Source organism: Microplitis mediator, chromosome 7 (assembly GCF_029852145.1).
Source record: "Microplitis mediator isolate UGA2020A chromosome 7, iyMicMedi2.1, whole genome shotgun sequence".
NCBI lineage: Eukaryota > Metazoa > Arthropoda > Insecta > Hymenoptera > Braconidae > Microplitis > Microplitis mediator.
Genome location: NC_079975.1, coordinates 2,487,593 through 2,510,366, shown reverse-complemented (window position 1 = coordinate 2,510,366; position 22,774 = coordinate 2,487,593). Strand labels below are relative to the sequence as shown.

Here is a 22,774-nt window from a genome sequence, read left to right as displayed (position 1 = left end):
CTCTGTCTCCCTTATATAGTCCCATTCTTCCGCGTTCTCGCTATTGTTCCGCCCGTTCCTTTATACAGAATAAAGTATCAAGCGGCCCGACACAATGTACCCCGCCATCGCGTTACTGATTTCTCTCTCTCTTCCTCATCCGGGTGCTGTGTGTGTATGTGTGTGTGTGTGTGTGTGTGTGTACGAGTCTCCCTTTCACCCCCGGCCCCATCAGTCGCTTTTCTATTCGCGAATCTTTCGTTTTTATACTCTTTCCAATTCACTCACCCCCTGGTTACACTTGTGTGCGGCGATGGGATCCCCCGGCACCTCTCCGAGTCCACGCTCCTATTCAATCTACGATCGTTCGATCTCTCTGAGAGTTTTTCTCTACCAACAACCTCTTTCACGCTTCGAATATTTCCCAACGCTCCTTCATTCATTTCTCTCCTCTTACTTTTTGTTCCTCTCTTTTTCCCCAACTAATTTCACACAATATTTTAGCAAAAAATATTTTTTTATTCTATTTATCATCATTATTATTTTCTTCCTTTGTCATAAATTTCATCAGCAAATGGTATTCCAGTTGGTGATAGGTTGATCGCGATTAACCGTCGAGTTAATTAATAATTCGCGTTTTATTCAAAATATATATATCTCCCCAGCAACTTTTCCTCCGACTATTGTTTTTTTTTTTTGTTCCATAATTTTTTATATCGCACTCGTAACGAATTATGTATTTCGACGAGCTGTAGAAAAAGTTTTACGTATTGTTTTTTCTCGACGGTGGAGTATTGAATGGATCAGGAAATAACTTTGGAGTTGTAGATTCCGCGAGCGTGGAATTTTCAAGCTGTCGACTGCTGGACCAAAAGAATCAGCAGCAACGAAAGCGTCTTCTCTGTTTGCTAATAAGACTCTTTTCAGAATATCTGGCCTTTGAATGCGAGACGAGAGCGGACAATTCGGTACTAATTTAATGTGCACACTGAATGGCGGCATTAATTAACAACCGGCATTCAACCAACCGAGCCCTCCTCGGTTATTCTTATCCGGTAGCACCTTCTTCGAAGCCAGACCCCTTCCCGATTTTTATTTATCATTTATTCCTCACTTTTTTTCTCGCTCATCTTTCGCTTCGATTTTTTATCTGCCCACCGCGATAAATATGCACAACACGTGACGAGCAGGACCAGCAACCAGCAACCTCGCTATTCATCAGACTCTCGACAAGAAAAAAAATAATTTCACTTGATTTCTTTCAATACCTCGAGCATTAAAAACAGTTTGTTGAATGGGCACCAGAAGACCGCATTGTGAGCATGAAAAGCAAATTTAGCGGTCAATTCGAGCCGAGTCATCGCTTATGTTGATCATATTTGTATTACACATAACCCGGCCTTGAGAGCAATGTATGAAAAGTGCTGGGAGTATGTAGCAACCAAATCGTGGCAATAATACGAGTACGTGCGGAAACGCATCGCGAGCTGAAAGCGCGCTCGAGTGCCAGCAAAGAGCTGAGTGGGAGGTTGGGCCGGGGGGAGGAACTGGGGCCGGTGGGGAGGAGGAAGAGAATAGGAATATAGAAGGATCGTCCTGAAGAGAGGCGACGCACACGACTACTCAGAGTTGTCGGTGGTGGCACATTCACGTACATCGTCCGTCGCGTGTGACGTCATGGCATTGTTAGACGAGCAAGCATTGTAGTCACTATTGTGAGTCTGCGCCATTATTCTAAGACAATCGTCCGACACAATGAGACGGACGGTAGAGAGGATGAGTGGAACGGCCGATTCGCTTTCCTCGTTCGTGTGTGAACGCGCGTATACACTCGTTTATGGGTATTTCAACTATATATGTATATATATATGGAACCACTATACTTGTTCTGTACATACTTGACAGAATATATATTTATGTATATGTAAGTCAACTATGTGCTTTCTATGCTAAGACTCTGCTGCTCCTTTTGGTTTCATTTCATTTAAATATATATTTGTATTATATATATCTTTGTATTCTTTTACTTAACAGTACCACCTTGAGTCACAATTCGTTTCACATATCGTAGAAAATTAAATTCACTCCAGTGTATTATTGTTATTATTAAAAAAAAAAAATGATTAAGACCGAAACTTTTGCTGAGGTTCAAACGTAGATAATTCTGAAAATACTGAATTTACGTAAAAATAGTCGGATGTGTTTTTTACAGGAAATTTAATTCCGTAATAAAAATATGTGATGAATTTTTACTTGGGTTTATTGGTTTATAAGACATTTGAATTTAAACGGAAGTATATAAAAGTTGTTATTGTGATTATTGTCCTATTGTATGGATTCGTAATGATTGAATATTCCTCATTCATCAAGTTGTCTGGCATTGGTCAGTGCAATTAAACAGAGATATTGCGGTTAGAAAAGAGAAGACTGGGGAAGCAGCAGTGTATAGGATAGGACAGTGGTGATGGTGGTAGTAGTAGATTCTAATGCTCTAATGAAATGCAGAGGGGATGAAAGGAAGAGGAGAGAACAACACACAAGAGCCAGCAGACAATAGAGATTCAGGGACTCCCGGACGACTGTATACGATGATGGTGATGGTGCTCTCTTGTATTATTGTCGTCGACAACAGTATTGTTGCGGCGTGGTTATTGTGTCCACGATCATGTTTTGTGACCCGATCGCCGGACCATGACTCACAACGACATCACCAGCGACGACATCACTGCCAGCTTATGGATCTGCTTGATTGGTTAACCTGTCCACTGTCCCACCGTCTATTCATACTATTTTTTACCGCTGCTACCGTTTATTATTTCGTCATTCACTATTCTTCTGTTTATATATTTTCTCTACTCCAAATCCTCTTGGACAATCATTCAAATCGGCCACCACGTAGCCCAGATATTGCGAAAATAATAATAAAAAATTTAGCGGAGTCGGGAGTGAGGTTTTTTAGTACAACACCGAGGTTGGCAGTAGGGGGAGAAGAAGGAGAAGGAGAAGGAGTGGAGTAAAAGGCATAAAGTAAAAAATTGAGGCTTTGTATCCTTGGAAGGTTATTGTATTTTGTGATACGTTTTGCTGTGTAGAAAGACCTGAAGGCGCCATAGAAAGCATTGTACTGGCGGCGCGCGGTGTAAGAGAGGCATTCACCGGAATGAATGCGCCCTCTGGAGCGATACGACACAGTCTCAGATGTAAGACACAAGAAGCATAAAAGAGTTGCCATTATGCGAAGCTTAAATAACAGCGAACCAAGTACCCAACGTACACACACACCAAGAGTAGTTACACAAATACACTTGCGTCTCTCTTTCTCTCTCTGCCACGTCTCAATCTACGAGAAGAATTTCTATGGACTGTTTGTGGCGTAAGCCAGAGGTCTTGTATAGAGCTACTTCTCTCCTCTTTTTATGTTCTTCTTTCTTGTATATAACAAGTCCAAGCACATTTATACTCTCCTCGCCCGCCGGAATCTCTTCAGCGCTACCTCCCTTTTATTTTACGAGAGGACACCGTAGCCCGTCTCTCTCCTCTCAGAGCAGAGCCGGGTGTTGTGCAAGAGCGCTCTTGCTATCAAAAAATAAACTACAGTTTTTCTTGTGCACTCTTTCAAATCCTGCAGAATGCTAATTATTCAGTGCCTTGGAAAATATCACATAAGAATTTCTCACATTTATTTTTTTATCTCAGTCACTCCCCGTTTTTCTTTCTTTTTTCTTTTTGTGAGCTACTCTCTGTTCAAGAAGGTAATTTAACGCTAAATTATATCCCTCAAGTCAGAGGACATTGATTTTCAGGATGATATTTAAAGAACAAGTAGTACGAGCTTTATAAGTCAGCCGCACCACTGCTACGTCAAGAACGCGTGGCATGTGCACATGCAGGTAAAAGTTAACTCGTGCATTCCCAAGTGCCAGTAAAGTGCACTGGATATATATGCATATATATGTATATGTAGAGAGAGCAACAGTCAGGGAGCAGCGATATCGTGGGCGGGTTAAAACAACAGGTGTACGGCGAACCGGGCGATAACGGAGGGAGCCTTTGCCGCCCTTTCGACTCTCGTTTCCACCCTCATCCCGGGCACCAGAACCCGCGGTTATGTCAGGGGTCGTGATATCGAGTGTACTGCGGTTTACCCAAACCGCTTTTGAGCCTCCGATTCCTGTGGGGCCAATCTTATATATATATATATATGTATATGTATACGTACGTCATGTATAACCGCTCTTACATATATGTGTATATATGTATGTATGTTTGTACATAAACACCGGTAACCCACATGGGAATCGGCAATAAGGAAAGATCCGTTGACATTATTATTATTAATCGCTCCGTCTGCGTCGAAACAATTAAATTGTAAATATACGCGGAATATGAAAAGTATATCCTCGATTGTCGATGAGAAAGCCATTAGAGATATGATTTAAGAGTGGAGAATTAATGTATCCGCGGAAGTATGCTTTCTGACAGTGAAACACATTCTGCGGATGAAACCGGCGGGATAATGCAAGCGATAGATAGCTAAAGAGGTAGTCGAGCGCAAAAGCGTTGTTGTATGTACGGTGTTCATATATATACATGTGTAAATGTACATGTATATGTATATAGATCAGTGTATGTATATGCAATAGCAGCATCAAGCGCGCGCGCCCTTATTCGACTCTTTTGTCTAGGCGTCCATTCTCTGGCACATTATCAGGCCTATTGTCCCTCACATTGTTACCCCTTCCTCGTCGTCTCATTGTTTTGCAATTTCCCCCACTTAACCGATACGCCCACCTACCGGGACCGCCGATACTAGTACCATTGAGGATTGAGCACTTTCTATACGTGATCCGCTGCTGTTCTCACTATTTTATTTATTTTCTTTCATTACTCTGTATTTTACTACTCGTTTAGTTTCTTCGGTAATTCTACATGCCGGCGATATTTAATATGTCCAGGTACAGCTAGTGCTTTTATTCTCTGGCGATAAATCTAGAATCGCTTAACGGTACAAAGACTTAATGGACATGGTGAGAAATTTTTTTAATCGCTTTTGGATTCCAATTAAACTGAGTAAATTAATATGATGGACGAAAGCAGTAGCAGCAGCAGCAGCAGTATTGTAGTTATAAATTTTCGTGCTTTCAATTGTTCAATAGAAACTTTAACAACTCTATAGAACGGACGACAAAAGCACTACTTTTACTTGGGGTATTGTGGTCATCACACTCGACGATGTTATCTAGCTTTTACTGTCTATTCCTTTTTCATCATGTATATCCTCTTGGAGCACAATTCTACTCTCTTTAATAGTATACACTATTATACGACCCGATATATATAAATATATAAGTATACACAATGGTTGTGTGCGGGCAGTGTGCTCTAAGCCATCATTCCATTTTGCCACTAGTTTGAAAACTTTTAACAGGTTCCCACCCCCACTGGGCGCTGTCTCCACGTCCTAACTATTTGTGTGATATCCGGGAGTTTGCTCTGCAGCCCCTCGTGTCGCCGCGTCCTTGAACTAAATCCCTCACATCCACATCACAGGCTTCCCCATTGAATTTTTTTCATTCGAAGCCTCTAATGAATTTCTCGTACATAAGGTTTTTTGTATTTCGGGCCTTTCAAATTTACCAACCACCGGGGGCCGATGACAAACGAGAAAAAATTTATTTTTCTCCTCTTTTAATATACATACAAAGAGATAAAAGTTTTTATTCGAGTGAGTAATTGATTGGAGCTGGAATAGAAGTGTTTTGAGCAAGAGTCTTTAATAGATTGCGGACTTTTTGGGGTTCTACACTACTCATCATTGACAAACGAGTGCCGATGCTGTTGGCATCGGAGTTAGCAACTGATGTCCGTGGTCTCTATAGAGAGAAAAGGAGAGAGAGGGCTGCTGGTGGCAAGAATGGAGTGGTAATGAAGAGGAACAGAGAAAGGAGAGAGTCAAAGTCATAGTGGTAAGGAGAAAAGACGTGTAAGAGACGGTGGAGTTGGATGAGAGTAGTATTGGTGCGCTGGCAACAATGGGTCGCGTGGGGTGGCAGTCGCCACAATGCTGGTTCGCCTGACTTTTCTTTGCGTGTCAAATGAGTGAAAAGCCGGGGGAGTGTATGAGGAGCAGTCGGGAGCTGAATCGGGAGCGAGGGAATGGCGAAGGTGGTGCGGGCGTTCGCGGTGCCGGCGGAGGTTACCATCAGCAGCACTAGTTGTAGAAGTAGTAGTGGAAAAGACGAGGGTAGGAGAGACCACAGGGGTGTGCTCAGGGGGGTATGAAAGGCGCGCTTTGTTTGGAAACAATGCCGATACTCGGCTACATCCTCATCTCCATTCTTCGCCTTGACGCAGTGCCGCTACCGAAAAGGGGTTCTGTGGCTTTATTCACCCCTGATTAAAGTTATAGGTTATGTATTACGATCCGGTGTCTCATATGTTATAATAGTGCACGGCAAATCCTCTCTATCTTGGTCTCTTTGCCCCTGTCCTTTCGTCTGCTCATTTTCGCTTCAACATCATTGTCAAGTGTATACAAGCACTGGCGGGAACGGGGACGGGGACAGGGAGGGGAAACGAGCTGCTCGAAGAAGGAAAGCTCATAACAAACTATTCAAGAGCCGACGAATGAAAAATCAATGGTGCAGGGTAGTTTGGACACTGGTGGTCCAAGGGAGGAGGCAACTGAGGGAAAGAGTCGATGGTTTGGTGAATGGAATATTATTGGGGCATCCTTTCACGCGGACTCGGCGGAAGCTAGAAGACCTCATCTGGTCGCTCTATGGATGCTGTTCACTCCGGCAATGCTGCCTATTGAACCACTGCTTGGTTATATATATATCTATATATTTGATGATGTACAAAAGCTATACATAAATACACTCACGACGCGGCTCTCGTGTGTAGACATATCCTTGGAGGCAGATATAGAAATACACTAGTGTAAGTTGTATTTATGTGGCCACTTTATATATCTATATCTGTATATAAATATATATATTTTTCTGGATAAAAGAGTGGGAGATATTGGGGGAGAATTTATATATATATAAATATAAATATATGTGTATGCATGCATATCGTCGTTGTATGGGTTCTTACATTTCTTGATTTATCACGCAGCTTTCAGCTTGCTCAAAGCTCTGAAAGCGTACAGATTGATAAAAGATATATAATGGAGGACGTCGAATAGAGGAACCTGATCCCGATGTATAGATACTACTCCGACGATAGATAAATGGGGAAAAAGGACAGACCTCGTCATTCGAGGTAGTCGTCACCCAGCATTAGCAACTCTTTAATCCTTCAGGGACACTGTTTTTATCATGACTTTATTCATCCGCGATTTTTAAAAAGGAATTTTGTTTATATTCAAAACTAGGCATTCGTTGACGCGGAAAATTTAATAAATATCATGCTCGAAAATAATGACCGAGCATTGAGTAAATAACTGTAGGAGTAAAAAGATAATGAAATAAAATAAATATAACCGTTCCCTGCCTCGATTTCCAGCCACTAAAGGGTTGGTTTTATTGTATACTTCCTCGGCATCTCGGATCCCAGTCAAGATTATTTTACCTTACGCTCCCTGTTCCCCAATCCCACGAGCGGGGCATTTATGAAATAAAAGTTGATTATTACGTTTGGCTTATAAAACCAACTCGTCGGGTTGCGGGCGAACCATAATAAAATAGTCAACCCCTTGTAGTCAAACGTTTATCGATAGGGAGAATCTGAAGCCACCCATACCGTGTTATGAAATCATGAACCCCTTGATTCATTCAAGTCGGTAGTTACCGTTCTCCCCATCCGGTTCACGAGGGCTCAATGACTCATAATCATTCAGACAAACTTGGCTCCGATAACTAAATATTTTAAATTCTTGATTGAGTCCTCGTTTGTCTGTCATCTGTCCTTCAAAATCCGACGGCACTTGAGATGCGACGATGATAATATTTTAGCGGGTTGATGGGTTAAGAATTTAATTGATAATTTTTGTAGGGCGAAAATATGTTAAATGTTATTGATAAATTAATGCGGCTGATGAGTAGGATGTAGAGCTGGCAGTAATGGTGTGATGGCACGTGGATTAGGGTGATTATACGAGGATAGCATATTGTTAAAAGCACATAACACAGGAGGGTGAGAGTTGATCTCTGACGGTTACTGTGGGGTAGCGTGTGTACGTGTCTCACACTGAGAGCGACCGATGAGGGAGAGGAGAAACGAGAGGGCGTGGAGCTGATCCAATGATGCGTGAAGCTCCCGACTACTATCCTGTAGTCTATAGAATATGCGACTTGTGTGTCGTCTCCCGGCAGTACATGCAGAATGTATAAGCTAAAGGGACCGATCGACAACTTGCGGGCTTTGGTACTCATCCATACCTCTGTCTCCTTCCTCGCCTCATTCTCCTTCTCCACCTTCTCGGTCTCCTTTCCGTCTCATTCTGTTACTACCCCTTGATATATAAGGGATGCACGCTTCGCGGCTCTACCACAATACCCAGATAGTTCGGGCACGCTCGTGTCCTGATTGACTTTCATGCGATTTTGTATCATTTGAGTTGCCAACGTTTTCGCTGGCTCACCCCAACCAGACCATATACCCGAGCACATTCACACACGTCCGCTAGATTTAAAATCGTATTGTGGAGACTGTCTATTTATTTTCCATGCTTTGTCGTAAAATAAATAATAAATAAAATATTTTTTTATCAAAGATCCCACGGATGAATTGGAGAAAAATAGTGGCATGTGTCTGTCTATAGAGAATCGATATAAATTTTGAATATAAATTTTCGAGGACTGTAGAAGAAGCGAAAAAAATGTTTTACAATTGACAAAAGAAGTAGGGGGGGGGGGGGAGAAATAGTTGGAGGGTTCGAAATAATCCAGTGGAAACTAAAACTCGGATCGCGAGCACAATAGACTGGCGTCGTCATATCTCGACTATCGCGCAGTATGGATCTCATTGTGATCGCGGGGCGGCCAAGTCAGCTATTATGTTTATTAAGTTGGCCGGGCGCAAAGGGGTGTGGGGGTTGAGAGCCCGCTAAAGAGAGGGAAGAGAGCCTGTGTGCTGTACCCGCGCTTGTACCGACGGATGAAAAGGGACGGGGGCTGCTGCCGGAGAAGAGGTGGTTGGGTCGAGGGTTACCGAGCAGGGGTGTATTGTCCCGCGCATTGTCTGCCCCATTGTGTGACATCACGGCCCGATAACTGCCGATAAGGCCGCGACCAAAGCTACGTCAGTGTACCCGCGTGTGTGCTGATATAAAAGAATGACATATACTGCTACGCTAAATATATATGTATATATATATATCTACACTGTAATTCTCTTCTGTTCTATTCTGTATGCTATTGTGTCCTGTGATCACAAATGCTGCTTCAAGAACCATATTTCTTTTATACCTCGCAATTTAACCCTTCCGCTCCACAAATCGATTTCTAATTAAAAAAAAAAAATACATTATTTCTCATTCCCAGTCGCAATCATTACATCTTTTTAAAATGTAACATCGCAGCCCGTGGGATTAATAATTAAACTTTTTCACAACATTTCATTTAAATGGTTAACTAAAATTTTTTATTACAAAAGAGTTGGCAAAATAATGGAGGGAGATACGGCCACGGTTGATTATCGAGTTAGTGTACGTCTCCCTGTTCTATTGTATTAACAATACATAAATTTAATACACATATATTTCTATTTATCTTTGACCCTCTTTGCACTCCGGGCGGTATGAATAACAATAAAAAACCATAACCAACTGCAATAATAAGCGTAATCACGGGTAGACACGCTCGGGTGTTTATGATCATCCATCAGCTTTTGTGCCCAGATAACAGGTAGTACAGGAGGGACTGTGTGTATACGAGAAAATATATCTAAGTGTCGCGTTTATTTAGTTTCCCGGCGCTGCGTAATTGCGGTATTGATGTATACTGGTACTGGTCTGCTATCTATCAATGGGCTTGATAGACGACTGTCAAAGTAGACCTCCGCTGATAATAATAATCTTTGAGAAACGAAGCAAGTTACACAGCAGCCCCGTTACTTGGAGAAGTATAGCGGTGTAGGCCGGTCGTTTTGTGCTGCACGATGCGCAAAGATGCCTTTGAATCCTTAATTCCCTTTGAAACTCTCATTCTGCTGGGAACGAGCGGTATTATTCTGCTGAATGACGTATTGAGCGAGTTTTGTATGGCATATAGAACGCCGGCAGCTCGTGGCGCGCCTTCTTGTACTTCCATGCTCATCTATACTCTGTCCATTTAGTTATACTTCTTTCTTTCTGTCTTTATCATTTACTTTTATTCTCCTTCTGCTCCGTTCTGTTATTTCTCTTACGATGTATTCCTCTAAGTACTTTTTATCTTCTTCCCTCTTCTTCAGCTTATCATCAGCCCTTTCTCTGCTCCCTGCTTTTTACTCCGCGACGTCTTTAATCCATTCATCCGTCGAAATCTATCAGATCTCATACATTTCCTCAAATTTATTTATTTGAAGCCAATCGATTTCATCATCGCCGCGATAGTTGAAACTGATGATTAAAAAAAATCCGCGAGATTGTTGTCCAACGACTGGGCGAAAAATTAAAAGGGCTAGCCGGGATATTTTGAAAGCGGACGGGGTTCGGGCTCTGGGAGCCAGAGTGTTATGCACAGACATCCAGATACAGACAGAGTTGTGTGGATGTGGGTTCACCAGGGAGATGAGGGAGTGGATGATTCGCGCGAGCTACAGTAGTCCATATTCGTGCATTGTGGCACGTTCCATCGCGTTCTCAACTCAACTGAACTCGACTCAACAGTGGAGACACAATAGATGGTATGAATAAGTATAACAGACAGACACCGGTATAGACAGACACAGGTAGCTCAGGCCACAGTATGTGAATGAGGAACCCATTTGATAACACGCCTCCACAGCCACCCAGGTCCATTGTGTCGCTTCCTATTCAGCAGCTCTATGCCCTCACCTCTCCCGCTCGGCCTCGCGCTCCCTCTCCTTTCATTCCTTTGCCGACGTCTTGTTTGGTATCGATAAAAATTTTCCCCAACAGTTTTTATCTGTCAATTCAAAATATATATACGCACCTCATATTCCACTACTCTATATAGTTACAAAGTATTCCATCTGTAATATACATTCTACATATTACATTATTTTATCTATTGAATGAAAGCGACCAAAAACATTGTCATCGTCTGACAATAATGGTATTTTTCAGTAAAAAAAAAAAATGACAATTGTATGAATATTTTTGTTTGTTTTTGTTATTTAAAAATTTTTACATTTTTTATTTTAAATTCTATTGACAAGTATGATTTATTTATATTGCCTACTGTTGAGAAATGGGTCCGGGAGTATATAGAACAATGCTTTGATTTCGGGGATCTCTCGGTGAGATAAATAGCGCAGAGTATATGTACAGTTATCCGTCTGTATATATATGGGCCATCGGGTGCAGCAGCAGCTGAAGAGCTGAGTGCATACAGAATCCCTACTGCTGTATTATATGTATACGTAGTTCACTCTCTCTACGCCAAGTGTATGTATATATTATCTATATATGCCTATGTGATGCCCCAGTACTATACGGTGTTGTACACCGAGTACCGATAACAATGAGCCAGAGACAAAGCCCAGGTACAATGCTGATGTTGAACTCGACTGATTTCGAGGATTTTTGGGCTTTGCATGTGCATCGCGCGCGTTTCCCGGCAATGATTCCCGCATACGTAATCATTGCTATGGGCACACACGAGGCTTTTCGTCTACACTGATCCAGAGGTTCTCACATTCATTCCTCTCCTTTTATACCCGTCTCATGAGTCATGACGTATTTGTTTCCCTTTGAAACTTATTTTATTCTGTATTTCCGTTTTTCAAGCGTTTCAAACTCTGTCACCTGGATCTTTGTATCTTTGTCCTGACTTTATTTAGCACAACTTCCAATGCCGCTGCGGCATCAAAGTCAATCGAGAGATTGCTGCGCCAAAAAGTTTTTATTTATTATCAGTCGAGTCACTACACTGTAAAAAGAGCGGTGTTAAAAATGGACTCGTTTTAACTCCGCCCGGTGTAAAAATGAAATTACACCGGTGTAGGAGGAGTAATACACCGGTGTTAAAAATACCGGTGTTAAAGCGGGGTAACCGGTGTAAAAACGGAGTAATACCGGTGTAAAAGCGGAGTAACAGGTGTAAAAGCGGGGTAAATTTCGTCCGCTTGGAGTATTAACTTTAAAGATTATAAAACACAAAAAAATGTCAGTTCTTTATGAAAATTAATAAAGAATATCATTTTTTTAACAAGTATAGTGATCGAGTAAGTAAAAATATTCACAAAGTAAAATATTTAAACATCGATAAAGAAAAATCTACACCGGCGGCGGCGTTATTTTAACACCGGTTTAGAATATTTACACCGGTGGCGGCGTTATTTTCACACCGCTTTCGGGGGTAAATTTAACACCGATAATTTTAACACCTACACCGCTTGGACTTACCCCGGTGATTTTTTACAGTGTATCTTTGTCCTGACTTTATTTAGCACAACTTCCAATGCCGCTGCGGCATCAAAGTCAATCGAGAGATTGCTGCGCCAAAATTTTTTTTTTATTCTCAGTCAAGTCACTATTAATTTTTAAAAAATTAAATTTTGTACAAATGCAAATGCTCGAGTGAGCACCCCTGCCTGTACCTGAATAGCTACATTGTACCGAGGCGGCCTATTGACGGGCGATTGTTCCCTCAACAATAACAACAATATCTGAATAGTCGTGCACATCTCGCACGCACTTGCCCGAGAGACACACAACTGTGTGTATAATCGAGCACACCGGTCTGTTATACACTTCTACAGGTGAATATGCTTTAATATATGTATATATATGTAGAATACAATATGTATAGGAGAGGAGGTAGGACACACGAGTAAAAGGAATAGCGTTGAGGGCGACAGTGTACCTGCATAAATGTGCGAGTGTTTATTGTCACAACGTATACGTGACGCACGATATGATAGAATTGCGAGAAGTGTGTGATGACGATGATCAAGAGGTAAACGGGCGGATTGATTTGTATTCCTTTTCGGGATTAAATGTTAAATCGACCCTTCTCTCTCTTTCGATATTTGTCTATATCTGACGTTTATAGATTGATTATACGCATTGCTGCTAAGCCAATAATTTATAATAACAATAATTATTAATTGACAATTAGATTATTTATTCATATACATTTAAACATTTGCAAATATTACTGATCCGTGCATCAACTAGTCAATAGAAAAAATATTTTAACATTAAAATTGCATTTCTTAAATACGCGTTATATGTACAAATTTATAAAACACTTGTTATTGTTACGAAAATCAAGTATTTAGTCAGTTGTCGGTGAGGTAATTCGTCATCAATCACTTTGGCAATCATAGAGATAAGGTTTCTCGAAGTCGCAATCGCTGCACTGTTCCTGGAAAAAAAATTTAATTCACAACTGTGTAATTAATTTCGCTAGATTGAGCTCAGTGACAATTTTAAATGAATGAAATACTTACTGATACATAATGACTGAAGTTTTTGTCTTTCTGATCATCAATGTCGCAACTGATTTCCGATCTATTCGGCCAACCGAAACCTCGGAGACTTGCCTCAAGATTCAAAATATCTCTCTTCCTGTACATTACCATCGGCTGTGAACGAGCTGGGGCAGCGGTTTTTTTTACCGACTCCTCTCGGAGTCTTTGTATCCGATAGAGGTAATAACGGTAGGGGTTATCCCACAGTCTTGGCTGAGGCAAAGGGACCAGCTGTCGGTAAAAATGGTTGAGTTCGAAAAAGTCCATCGGTGCGTTAGGGTCCTTCGGACCTCGTCTATCTATGAAGCGCTGTCGGCGTTCACGAATTCTAGCTTCCTCCCTTAGATTAGATTCCCTCATTGCCACCGCAGCCGAATGTAGTAAACTCTTCGTAATGCTTTCGCATACTTCGGGTGTGAATAATGATTCAACTGTTGGTAATGGCTTGCGTGATGGTACTGATTCACCAGATGATAATGGCTCACTTGATGGTAATGATTCACTAGATGGTAATAATTCACCAGATGATAATGGCTCGCGTGATGATAATGACTCCCGTGATGAAGAGGACTCCCGTGATGATATTGACTCTCGTGATGATAATGACTCCCGTGATGATAAGGACTCGCGTGATGATACTGGATTCGTGCTGCCCATGCTGCTGCAACCGGAATCACTTTCGGATGATAATCTTGTATCAGGTCTTGGTTCATCAATTATTACTCTGCTCATCAACAAAGACGTGAGATCCTTGAAATTTTCCGATTCAAAGCCGCTCAGTGATATTGCCATAGATAGCGCCATTTTTTTCACTAATATTTCTTATAATTATTCAGCTATTAAACCAACGGCAACAGAAACTTTTTATTCCACTGTTTTTTCAAATCTTCAAATTATATTTTACTATAAAAATTATCAATTACTATTCTACTTTGTCAATATCACACTTAACTAATTTGTCGTAAAAGTCAGCAGTAAAATTTTGATAAAATGTACAAAAGACTGGACAACTGTACAAAGCGACCCGTCCTTGCTGGGTTTGATTTGAAAACTGATCAATGACCGGCTCGGTGATAATTACTGGCAATTATAGTATGACTACGAAAATATATTTAATTGTTGTCTACTTTTCTTCCGGCCTATGGGCTTACTGTAATTAAATTCTATACTGCTATGGTTGCAACTAAAACTATAAATGTGTAAATAGACAATTCGATTACTCATCACCAAATTCCAGAGGATTAATTTTAGCCTGTCTTATCTCTAATCTATTTACAAGATATATTTTATTTCCTACTTTATTTACATTTAATTCTTGAAACATGAATATAAATATAATGTATGACAGGCCGAATTGCTCATTGGAAACTTCCAGAAGCAGTAAAATTATTAAAAAGCAAATAAAATTTAGTAAATAAATATAAATGAGCTGTCGTGTTGTTTTAGGGAGTAAAAAAAAACGCAAATTGTTTAACAGAGAAAGGAAAGAGAAAAGTTATTTTCGCGTCCTCTTGTCGACCCATCCGGTGGCCTTAGCAACGCACATGCGCCCTTATCTTGGCAATATCCTCTCCTCTGGCTCTTGCGGGTGGTTGGGGATTGGCCCCAGAGTAACACCCCCTCATAATGGGTTCACCCGTCCGAGCAAGGCCGAGCTACCGAGCGAGTGCGACATATACCGCGACAAAGAGTAAGAGAGTAAGAGCAGGCTGGAGGAAGAGAGGGCGGCAGAGGGATGAGACGTCAGAGGGCTACGGAAGCCATATTGATTTCCCTATGTTTCCCCGTGTTGTTACTATAGCGCCCGGTGAGGGCGCGACGAGGAGCGCACTACAGTACACGAGGACTAAGTATCCGTTCACTGTCTACCCTAAGCTCTCCTCTTCCTCCTTTAATACTCCAAACTCTACTTCTCTCTTCCCCTCGTCCTCTCCCTTTCCCCTCTCTCTTTTTATTCCTCTATTTTTTATTTATTTATTTATTAAACACACATCCAAGTATCCATTAGATTCATCACTATTATTAATAGCTTCCGATGTACGAAGATTAATAATATAAAGCCTAATAGCTGATCATTAGGCATCATCTGTAACAACATCAACGCCCCAGATAATTTATAGACATTCGAGGCGTACGGATAATATTTGCTGTTAGATTTTTGGCTCCAACACCTGGGTGGTCAAGCACGCTATCCCACATCAGCTGCAACACTCGCCAGAAGAATAAATTCCCCGTCTCTTTCTCAGCAGTGGACCCATACAACTGTTCGCTGCGTTGAGTTGGCCAGAGCAAACCGGGAATAGAACCAGCGAGAGAAAGAGGAAGAGGAAAAGGAAGAGGGATAAGCAGAGCCAGAGGAAGAAGAATAAGAAGAAATAGTAGGTTAGCTGTTAGGTAGTGATGCATGGCTCGGTAATAGCTACAATACAACCAGCTTACAAGAGGGGTTCCGCTTCCATCCCGCCGGGCGACTGAAGATTTATTGCTCTCGAGCGGATTGCGGATTCCCAGATTCCCGGTTTGTCCTTATAAATGGTACCCTATTAATTGACCCCACTCATCGGAGGGCGCGAGGAAAAAAACAAGACCGAGAAGACACTTGTAAAAGGGTGACTCGATAACTAACGTTAATGCTCTTAATGGTGTGTATATTTATTTCCCTCATCGCAGTAGACCTAGAATTACCACTGGCATCATCAACTCCGATAGGAGGAGTTTCACGTCAAAACAAAGATAAAAACTACTCACGCAACCTTTTCCCTGTGCAGGAAAACATTCAATTAATTGACCCTAGATAAATAACATTTAAACATGAAATTCTGTTTATTTCATCTAATTCTCATTATCTTTTATTTATTACACTCAGCATATATACATATATATATTGTACGGTGAGTGTGTGATGTATTGAATTTCATTCGTTTGCTGACTTTGGGCTAGATTATACGCTATAAAGCACAAAGAACTGTATATCCTGTGTCCTGTGTACGTATATGATTTTAATAACATGTAAAACACTGGGATTACTAAGATTATGGGACTGAGCTGAGATGTGTCTGTGTAATATATACATATATATAGTGTCGCACGTATTATACATCGGCGGATAATAATGAAACGCTTGCGAATCGCTGGGGGTTTCAAAAGGGATAGCGAAGAAGAGGAGGGACAAGAGGAAGGAGAAAACCAGCAGGGATGAATAAGAACGACAAGCATGAGGACTTGGACGAGAACAAGGACGAGGATGAGAACCAGGATGAGGATGAGAAGTGAATAAAGGAAAAGCACACGACGTAATAATTTCACGATGAACCAAATCCTATATCTAGAGTGGACACGCCGCTGGGGGGATATCACATTTAATTCAGCGACCCCCCGTCGATCTAATATCGCTTTATTAGGCCCTACTTTCGGATATGTTTCATCTCTCACGTGCTCGTCAGGTGAGCTGCTCGTACTGTTTTCTCGAATAAAACACATGTAAATCACCAGGACATTGTACTACTTGTTTTACAGTATACATTGTTGTATGATATGTTAGATATATGATGTATGTTGGGGTATGCATATACACAAATGTATATGTATGCATGTGTGTATTTATGTATATGTGTGCGGATGTAGAAATGGATGTTCAAGTGAAGCGCAAATTAGACGTCTGCTGTCCTTGCGCAGAGTAGTATTATGGGGAGAGTTGTACTCCTCTTATGTGAGTAGCAAGGCGAGTTGGATCCCGCAATCCCACGAAACAAGGCTCTTGAATGCGCTCACGCTCGACTTGATCCGTAGCCGGCTCAACGGACGAGAGCGTTTGCACAAACCAACCTACCAGATGTCGATCTGAATATTTTACTCGTCGAAAGATCAACGAAACAGAAAAACAGAGGAATTATTTTGACGTTGCTGAAATTTTGAATTAAATGTAGTAGAGACACTAAATAAGATGGATTTTTCAGTCTTCATGTAGACATGAACTTTCGTTCGGCTGATGTACAAACTGTTTAATTTATTTAATTGCGATGGATCTTTGTACGGTTCCACAATGCCGGAGTGAAAAAAGGTTCGAGTGGAATGAGGAAGCAAAAAACTATAAGAGTAAAATAAAAGTGAAGTAGCAGACTGTAATCCAGGAGCAGCAGTAGCAGCATTAACGACGGAATAGTGGTTGGCGAGCCCAGCAATGGGTAGCAGGATTATCACGGGGTATCATATGGGACCTCTCGAGATCGGAAAAGAGTGAACGAGGGGGCGAAGAGAGTAGGTTCATGGTTACCGGCCAAGTGGGGCTCCTAGGGTGTAGAGTACCGCCAAATCCACCGCAAATGCTCTTGAGTACTTCTTGGTTGGACGTGAGCGCAAGGGCGCAACGAGAGCACGTGGTACTTGAACTAGTTGGGGACCACCGAGTGGCTCGGTTGGTTGGTTCCTGCTACTGCTACTACTCCATATTTCTCTCTCGCTCTCTCGCTCTCGGCGTATGTACCACACACTACTACCAGACGTTACTAAAGTGCAAGCCAACGAGAGGAGATGCTTGAAAATAAAAACTAAAAATACGATACGATGAAAAAATAAAATAAAGAAATAAAAATAATGAAAAGTAGACAGTGCTGTACGAGCTCTTACGTTTCTTGTTAGAGTTTTTTATATCCACATCCACACTGCCAAGAAATTCAATCAGCTTATTTTTTTTTTTTACTCTATTTTCAGCGATTGAATTTTCATTTTTGAATCTCTCGCAGTCGCAGCAGCAGCAGCAGCAGCAGAACCAGAAGCAATAGCATATAGTAGCATTTGTTTTTGTACCTTTCTATATAACCTCGATAACGGGAATGCTGGATAAAATGCCCGGCCATAACCGTGAGGTGGACAGAATTCCATAGTACATATGTGGAAGCGCGCTGGAGCTACGCAAGCGTGTACACTAGCGTATGTACATTTGCCTCGTGGATTATGTACAATCTGCACATGCTGCCCAGGTATATACCATACATATATCTGTATATATATGTGCGCTCAGATTATGTACCCATGAAGGGGATGTAGATACATAAGCGGTACATACACACACACAGCTTGGTATCGCTTCGACTGCGTTCCAGCGAGAGGGGACGCGCGATAGAGTGAGAGAGAAGAACCGCCGAGAGGAGGACGAAATGGGGGTTGGCATTGGATGTAACAAAATCAATAGAGGGGTGGCGCGCGAGAAGAGTCGCGGGGGTGGGCTGTTTCAGCGCATGCGGACTCACTGCCCGTGGATTCCACCTCCGATGGTGAGGCGACGGACTGCGATGGAGAGTACTCCCGCTTCTGTAACACCCAACTTTATTCTCCGTTCTTATACTACAACTTGTTATATTTTTCATACTTTTTTAACTTTATTTTTATCTTTTTTACATCCAGGAAACTGCTAAAAGAAATGCTATTTTACTTTTCGCCTTCGCTGATGAGAAATTAATCATTCAAATTCTTGTTATGAATTTGTTTTCCCTTAAATTATTTTTAAAGAGACTTCAAGAGATCCTACGGTTAATTCATGCTCTCGCCTCAACGGCAAGTGCTGCCACCGTAGTCCGCCGAAATCTCAAGCTGTGCTTTATACTCAATACTTTACCTGCATCTCAACGTAATCTGGGTTGATGACTGCAACAGTCTTTTATTTTATTTATCAACCGGAACTCAGACTCCAACTACACATTACTTGAGTAATTGGAAAGGAATCAAGAAGCGAATCCTTGCGACTGTTGCCGCGAAACGCGAACAATGAGCCTGTATTCAGAATAAACCAAATCCCAGTTCCTACACATGGGTTTCTCCATTATTTTACGGACCACGGGGTGGCAAATTTATTTTGTTAGTTCTCTAGGACAAATGTCTTGATTTGCGGGCAAGCATGTTGTGTATAGCGTAGGGTGAATCAAGAGTAGTCTGTGTATACACCAAAAGGCATTAGTCTCCTGCCTAAAATGTTTTCCCAACTTTTATTATATTTAGTTTATTTTTTTCGCTCGCTTACTCTCGTTATTCGAACCACCCGAGCATTTAAATGAAAAAAAATTATACTTTATGTATAACCATATTTACTTTCATTGAAAATGTTTAGTAACTTGCGTCAAGGTAAACTTTCCTCCTGTATATTTGCATTTATAGCAGTCTCATCCAGTTGAAATGTAAATCGAGTATTAGACAATATATAAATATTTATGTCTACGTCTATGAATACATATATTTATATATATGTATGTATATATGTATAATCGAGTATTTGAACAGAAAGAGTAACAAGAAAAGGGAAAATGATCAACTTTGTTCAAAGAGAATGAGACGAAAGAGAGAAGCTCTGAGGAGTTGTAGGTGTGCAGGGGGTTGGTACCCTCTCGGACAAAGAGCGACAGAACTTCTTTGTTCTCGCGACTCAACGGCTTTGCTCATGACCGCGATGTTTTGTCAAGGTCATTCATTCACAACATTTTTATATTTTTTTTATCCTTATTCATGTCCCCGCGTTTATAGGGTACGATAAATCGTAACATCTTCCGCGGCCATCTCATTGATGATGATGATAATAAAGTAGATAAATATGAATATTGATGTCAGCAGTGAGATGACGACTAAATAAAGTAATAAAAAATAGTAATAAATGTGTACCTGAATAGACGTGGACCGAATGAAAGAAAGTCGAGAGAACGGCGAATCGAAGCGACTCGTGTGCCTCGGTCTTATTATTAAGAATATCTGACAATCGTTTTTATAAACTGCTCGAGTCGGATAAGCAACAAAGAACTGAGCGTGAATAACAATCGTAGGGAGGAGGTCGATAAATTTACTGATGTGTGTCGCCTCGGTTTTAAAATCTTCAGTCGCGTGGCCTTTTTACCCGCGCCGGCTATATATATTTATATACCACGGATGCGACGCTGTTGACGGGACAAAGGCTGCTTGAGGATAGGAAAGAAGTCGACAACAATGGAGTAAGATTCAGAAGGGCGAGGAAAGTAGCCTAGAGTAGCCTAGGTTTAGAATAGAACAACGCCGGAGATTCTCCAGGTGCTAGACACGCGTACTCGACTACGCACCGATGTCATTACTTTTATAGATATATATCCTCATCTCACAAGACACAATCAGTGATCATAATCATGAAAATGTTTGTACATCCAGGCAGGCTTATTAAAAGATTTTTTCATCCGATGACATTTTGTTGATTTATTACAACCGATGTTGATTTTTAAAATTTATCACTTCTTTTTTTATTAAATTAACTATCAGAAAACGTAAATTGAGCTCCGATAAAACGGACAATTTATGGCTGCACAGTGATTTTAGATAAATAAAATTTTAGTGACTGAGAATAATAGCAGAGGCACGTGATGGGGCCGGAAATATAAATCTGCAGGCTGCAGGTGAGACTACTGCAATTACCGTAGCATTCAGGTGGTTTCTTGAAGAACCTCGTCGTTACGTACGTAGTATACATAGCAGTACATAGTGTAGTAGTAGATAGAGAAGTTATAGTAGTAGGTGAGGCTGCAATGAGGAATAGAACGAGAAAAAGCTTCTCGGAAACTTTGCACCATTGACCTCCTGCTGAGGGATTGACTGTCGGCGGCATCCGGTCCCCACAAAACACAAGTACTGGTCCATGACAAAGACTTTTTTTTAACGACCACACTTTTGTGCATTCTTATAAAAAAAGAAGTGAAAAAAAAAAATAAAAATGCGTTGGACAAAAAATACCGACTGATTATGTAAGCGCAGTCGAGGTATTTGTAGTGGCCTACTATAAGTAGCGGTAACTTACGAGCAAAGGTATCAGAGATAATTTATATAAATATAAAACAAGCGAGAGTCTGCTCTGGAACTGGAGTAGGTGATAGAGTAAGAGCTGGTAGTTGGGGATTTGAGCGGGAATTTATGTTGCCAGGCGAACATCCATCACTCCTTTGTCCCCTGGGCTTCTGGACCAAGTGACACCTGGATATACTTTGTACTCCCTCGCCTCCGCCCTCCGATTACCCGGAACTACCTATTCCTACTTCTACCAGTTATTTTCGTACCCTTCGGTGATTGCCGTGGAGCTCGGGTCAACCAGAGGAGAGACAGAGAGAGCCGTCTCCGGTTGCTTTGTCACTCTGGTTGCCATTAAAAAAAATAATAAACCACCAACAATCACTTTCTTTTTATTTTTCCCTGTAACTATCCCCGTTTTCATTCATCATTCTACCGAGACTGGTGTAACGAAAACCCGAGAATCATCATAAAATTTTTAAATATCACCAGCGCGTTGTGTGACAAATTTTAAATGCCCAATTCCCCAATCGATTTTCGAACGTTACATCGCAATATTTATTGAATAAAATTTTTATGTATATTCATATTCATATTTGTATCCATGTTGATATTGGTAGTTGGGTTAAAAAATCATCGGGATGAATAGAGAAGAGTTTCTGCGACCAGTACCAGAGGGATCGGGTATTAACAGACACATTTTCCGCTCGCCTGCCGCAACCACAACGCGTATTAAAATATCACCATGCACCACAAATAGTTATATGTATATCTATATATATTTATATGTATGCCTATGAATGTGTAGTGTGTAGATATACATACACATACGTTGAGTTGGGCGATGGTGAATTGTTGCCGACATTGTGGCTGAGCCGGATGACACGATGCGTTTTCCTTTTGCCCGCTGGCATCAAAAGAGTCACCTCGTCATTGTGCTGAGCCAGTCAAGAGGTGACGTGTCGTCTTTCGAGGCTGGTTAGTCGCCCGTGTCGTGTCAAGAGCGCATCTTTGCTTTCTATACACAAAAAGTATATGTGTACTTGCAAAAAAAGGGTGATCGATCGTCGGTGACATAGGCCCCTTATCTATTCTCCCGACAGCTTATTGCAACACCAAGTTCTTGGTCTTCGTCTATTGCTGCTATCATTTTTTTCGCCCGAGAGAAATATAAATTTAATATTATTCAGTCTTAAACATCAATGCAACGCAGTATTGACAAATATTTTCATTTTTTTTTAAGCAAAATAAATTTTTTTACTCGAGTTATGGGGGAATTCATGCTGGTGTAGAATGGACAGAGGTTTCTAATCGCTATTGGCAGGGAAGAAAAAAAAAGTCAAGTACGGATGGCAGTTTGTTAAAAGAGCTCGGTATCCTCAATGCCCATTGACTGTGACTGAAACATCCAGGTGTC

General features: G+C 41.2%; 2 protein-coding genes across 6 annotated transcripts in view; one reads left to right on the top strand and one right to left on the bottom strand.

Moving 5' to 3' along the window:
* The window catches only part of LOC130671830 (transcription factor Sox-2-like), a 193,229-nt gene that overhangs the window by 14,825 nt on the left and 155,630 nt on the right, over positions 1-22,774 (top strand). The gene's annotated exons all lie outside the window — the stretch shown is intronic.
* On the bottom strand, positions 13,197-14,721 carry LOC130671844 (uncharacterized). 2 transcript variants are annotated; one of them, XM_057475944.1, is made up of 2 exons: positions 13,549-14,721; positions 13,197-13,487 (listed from the first exon to the last, which is right to left on the bottom strand). In XM_057475944.1, exons 1-2 carry the CDS (start codon positions 14,371-14,373, stop codon positions 13,482-13,484), a joined length of 831 nt encoding a protein of 276 aa, XP_057331927.1. In that variant the 5' UTR covers positions 14,374-14,721; the 3' UTR covers positions 13,197-13,481. The 2 variants fall into 2 exon arrangements, with proteins under 2 accessions (XP_057331927.1, XP_057331926.1); XM_057475943.1 differs by having other exon boundaries at positions 13,197-13,463; positions 13,549-14,717.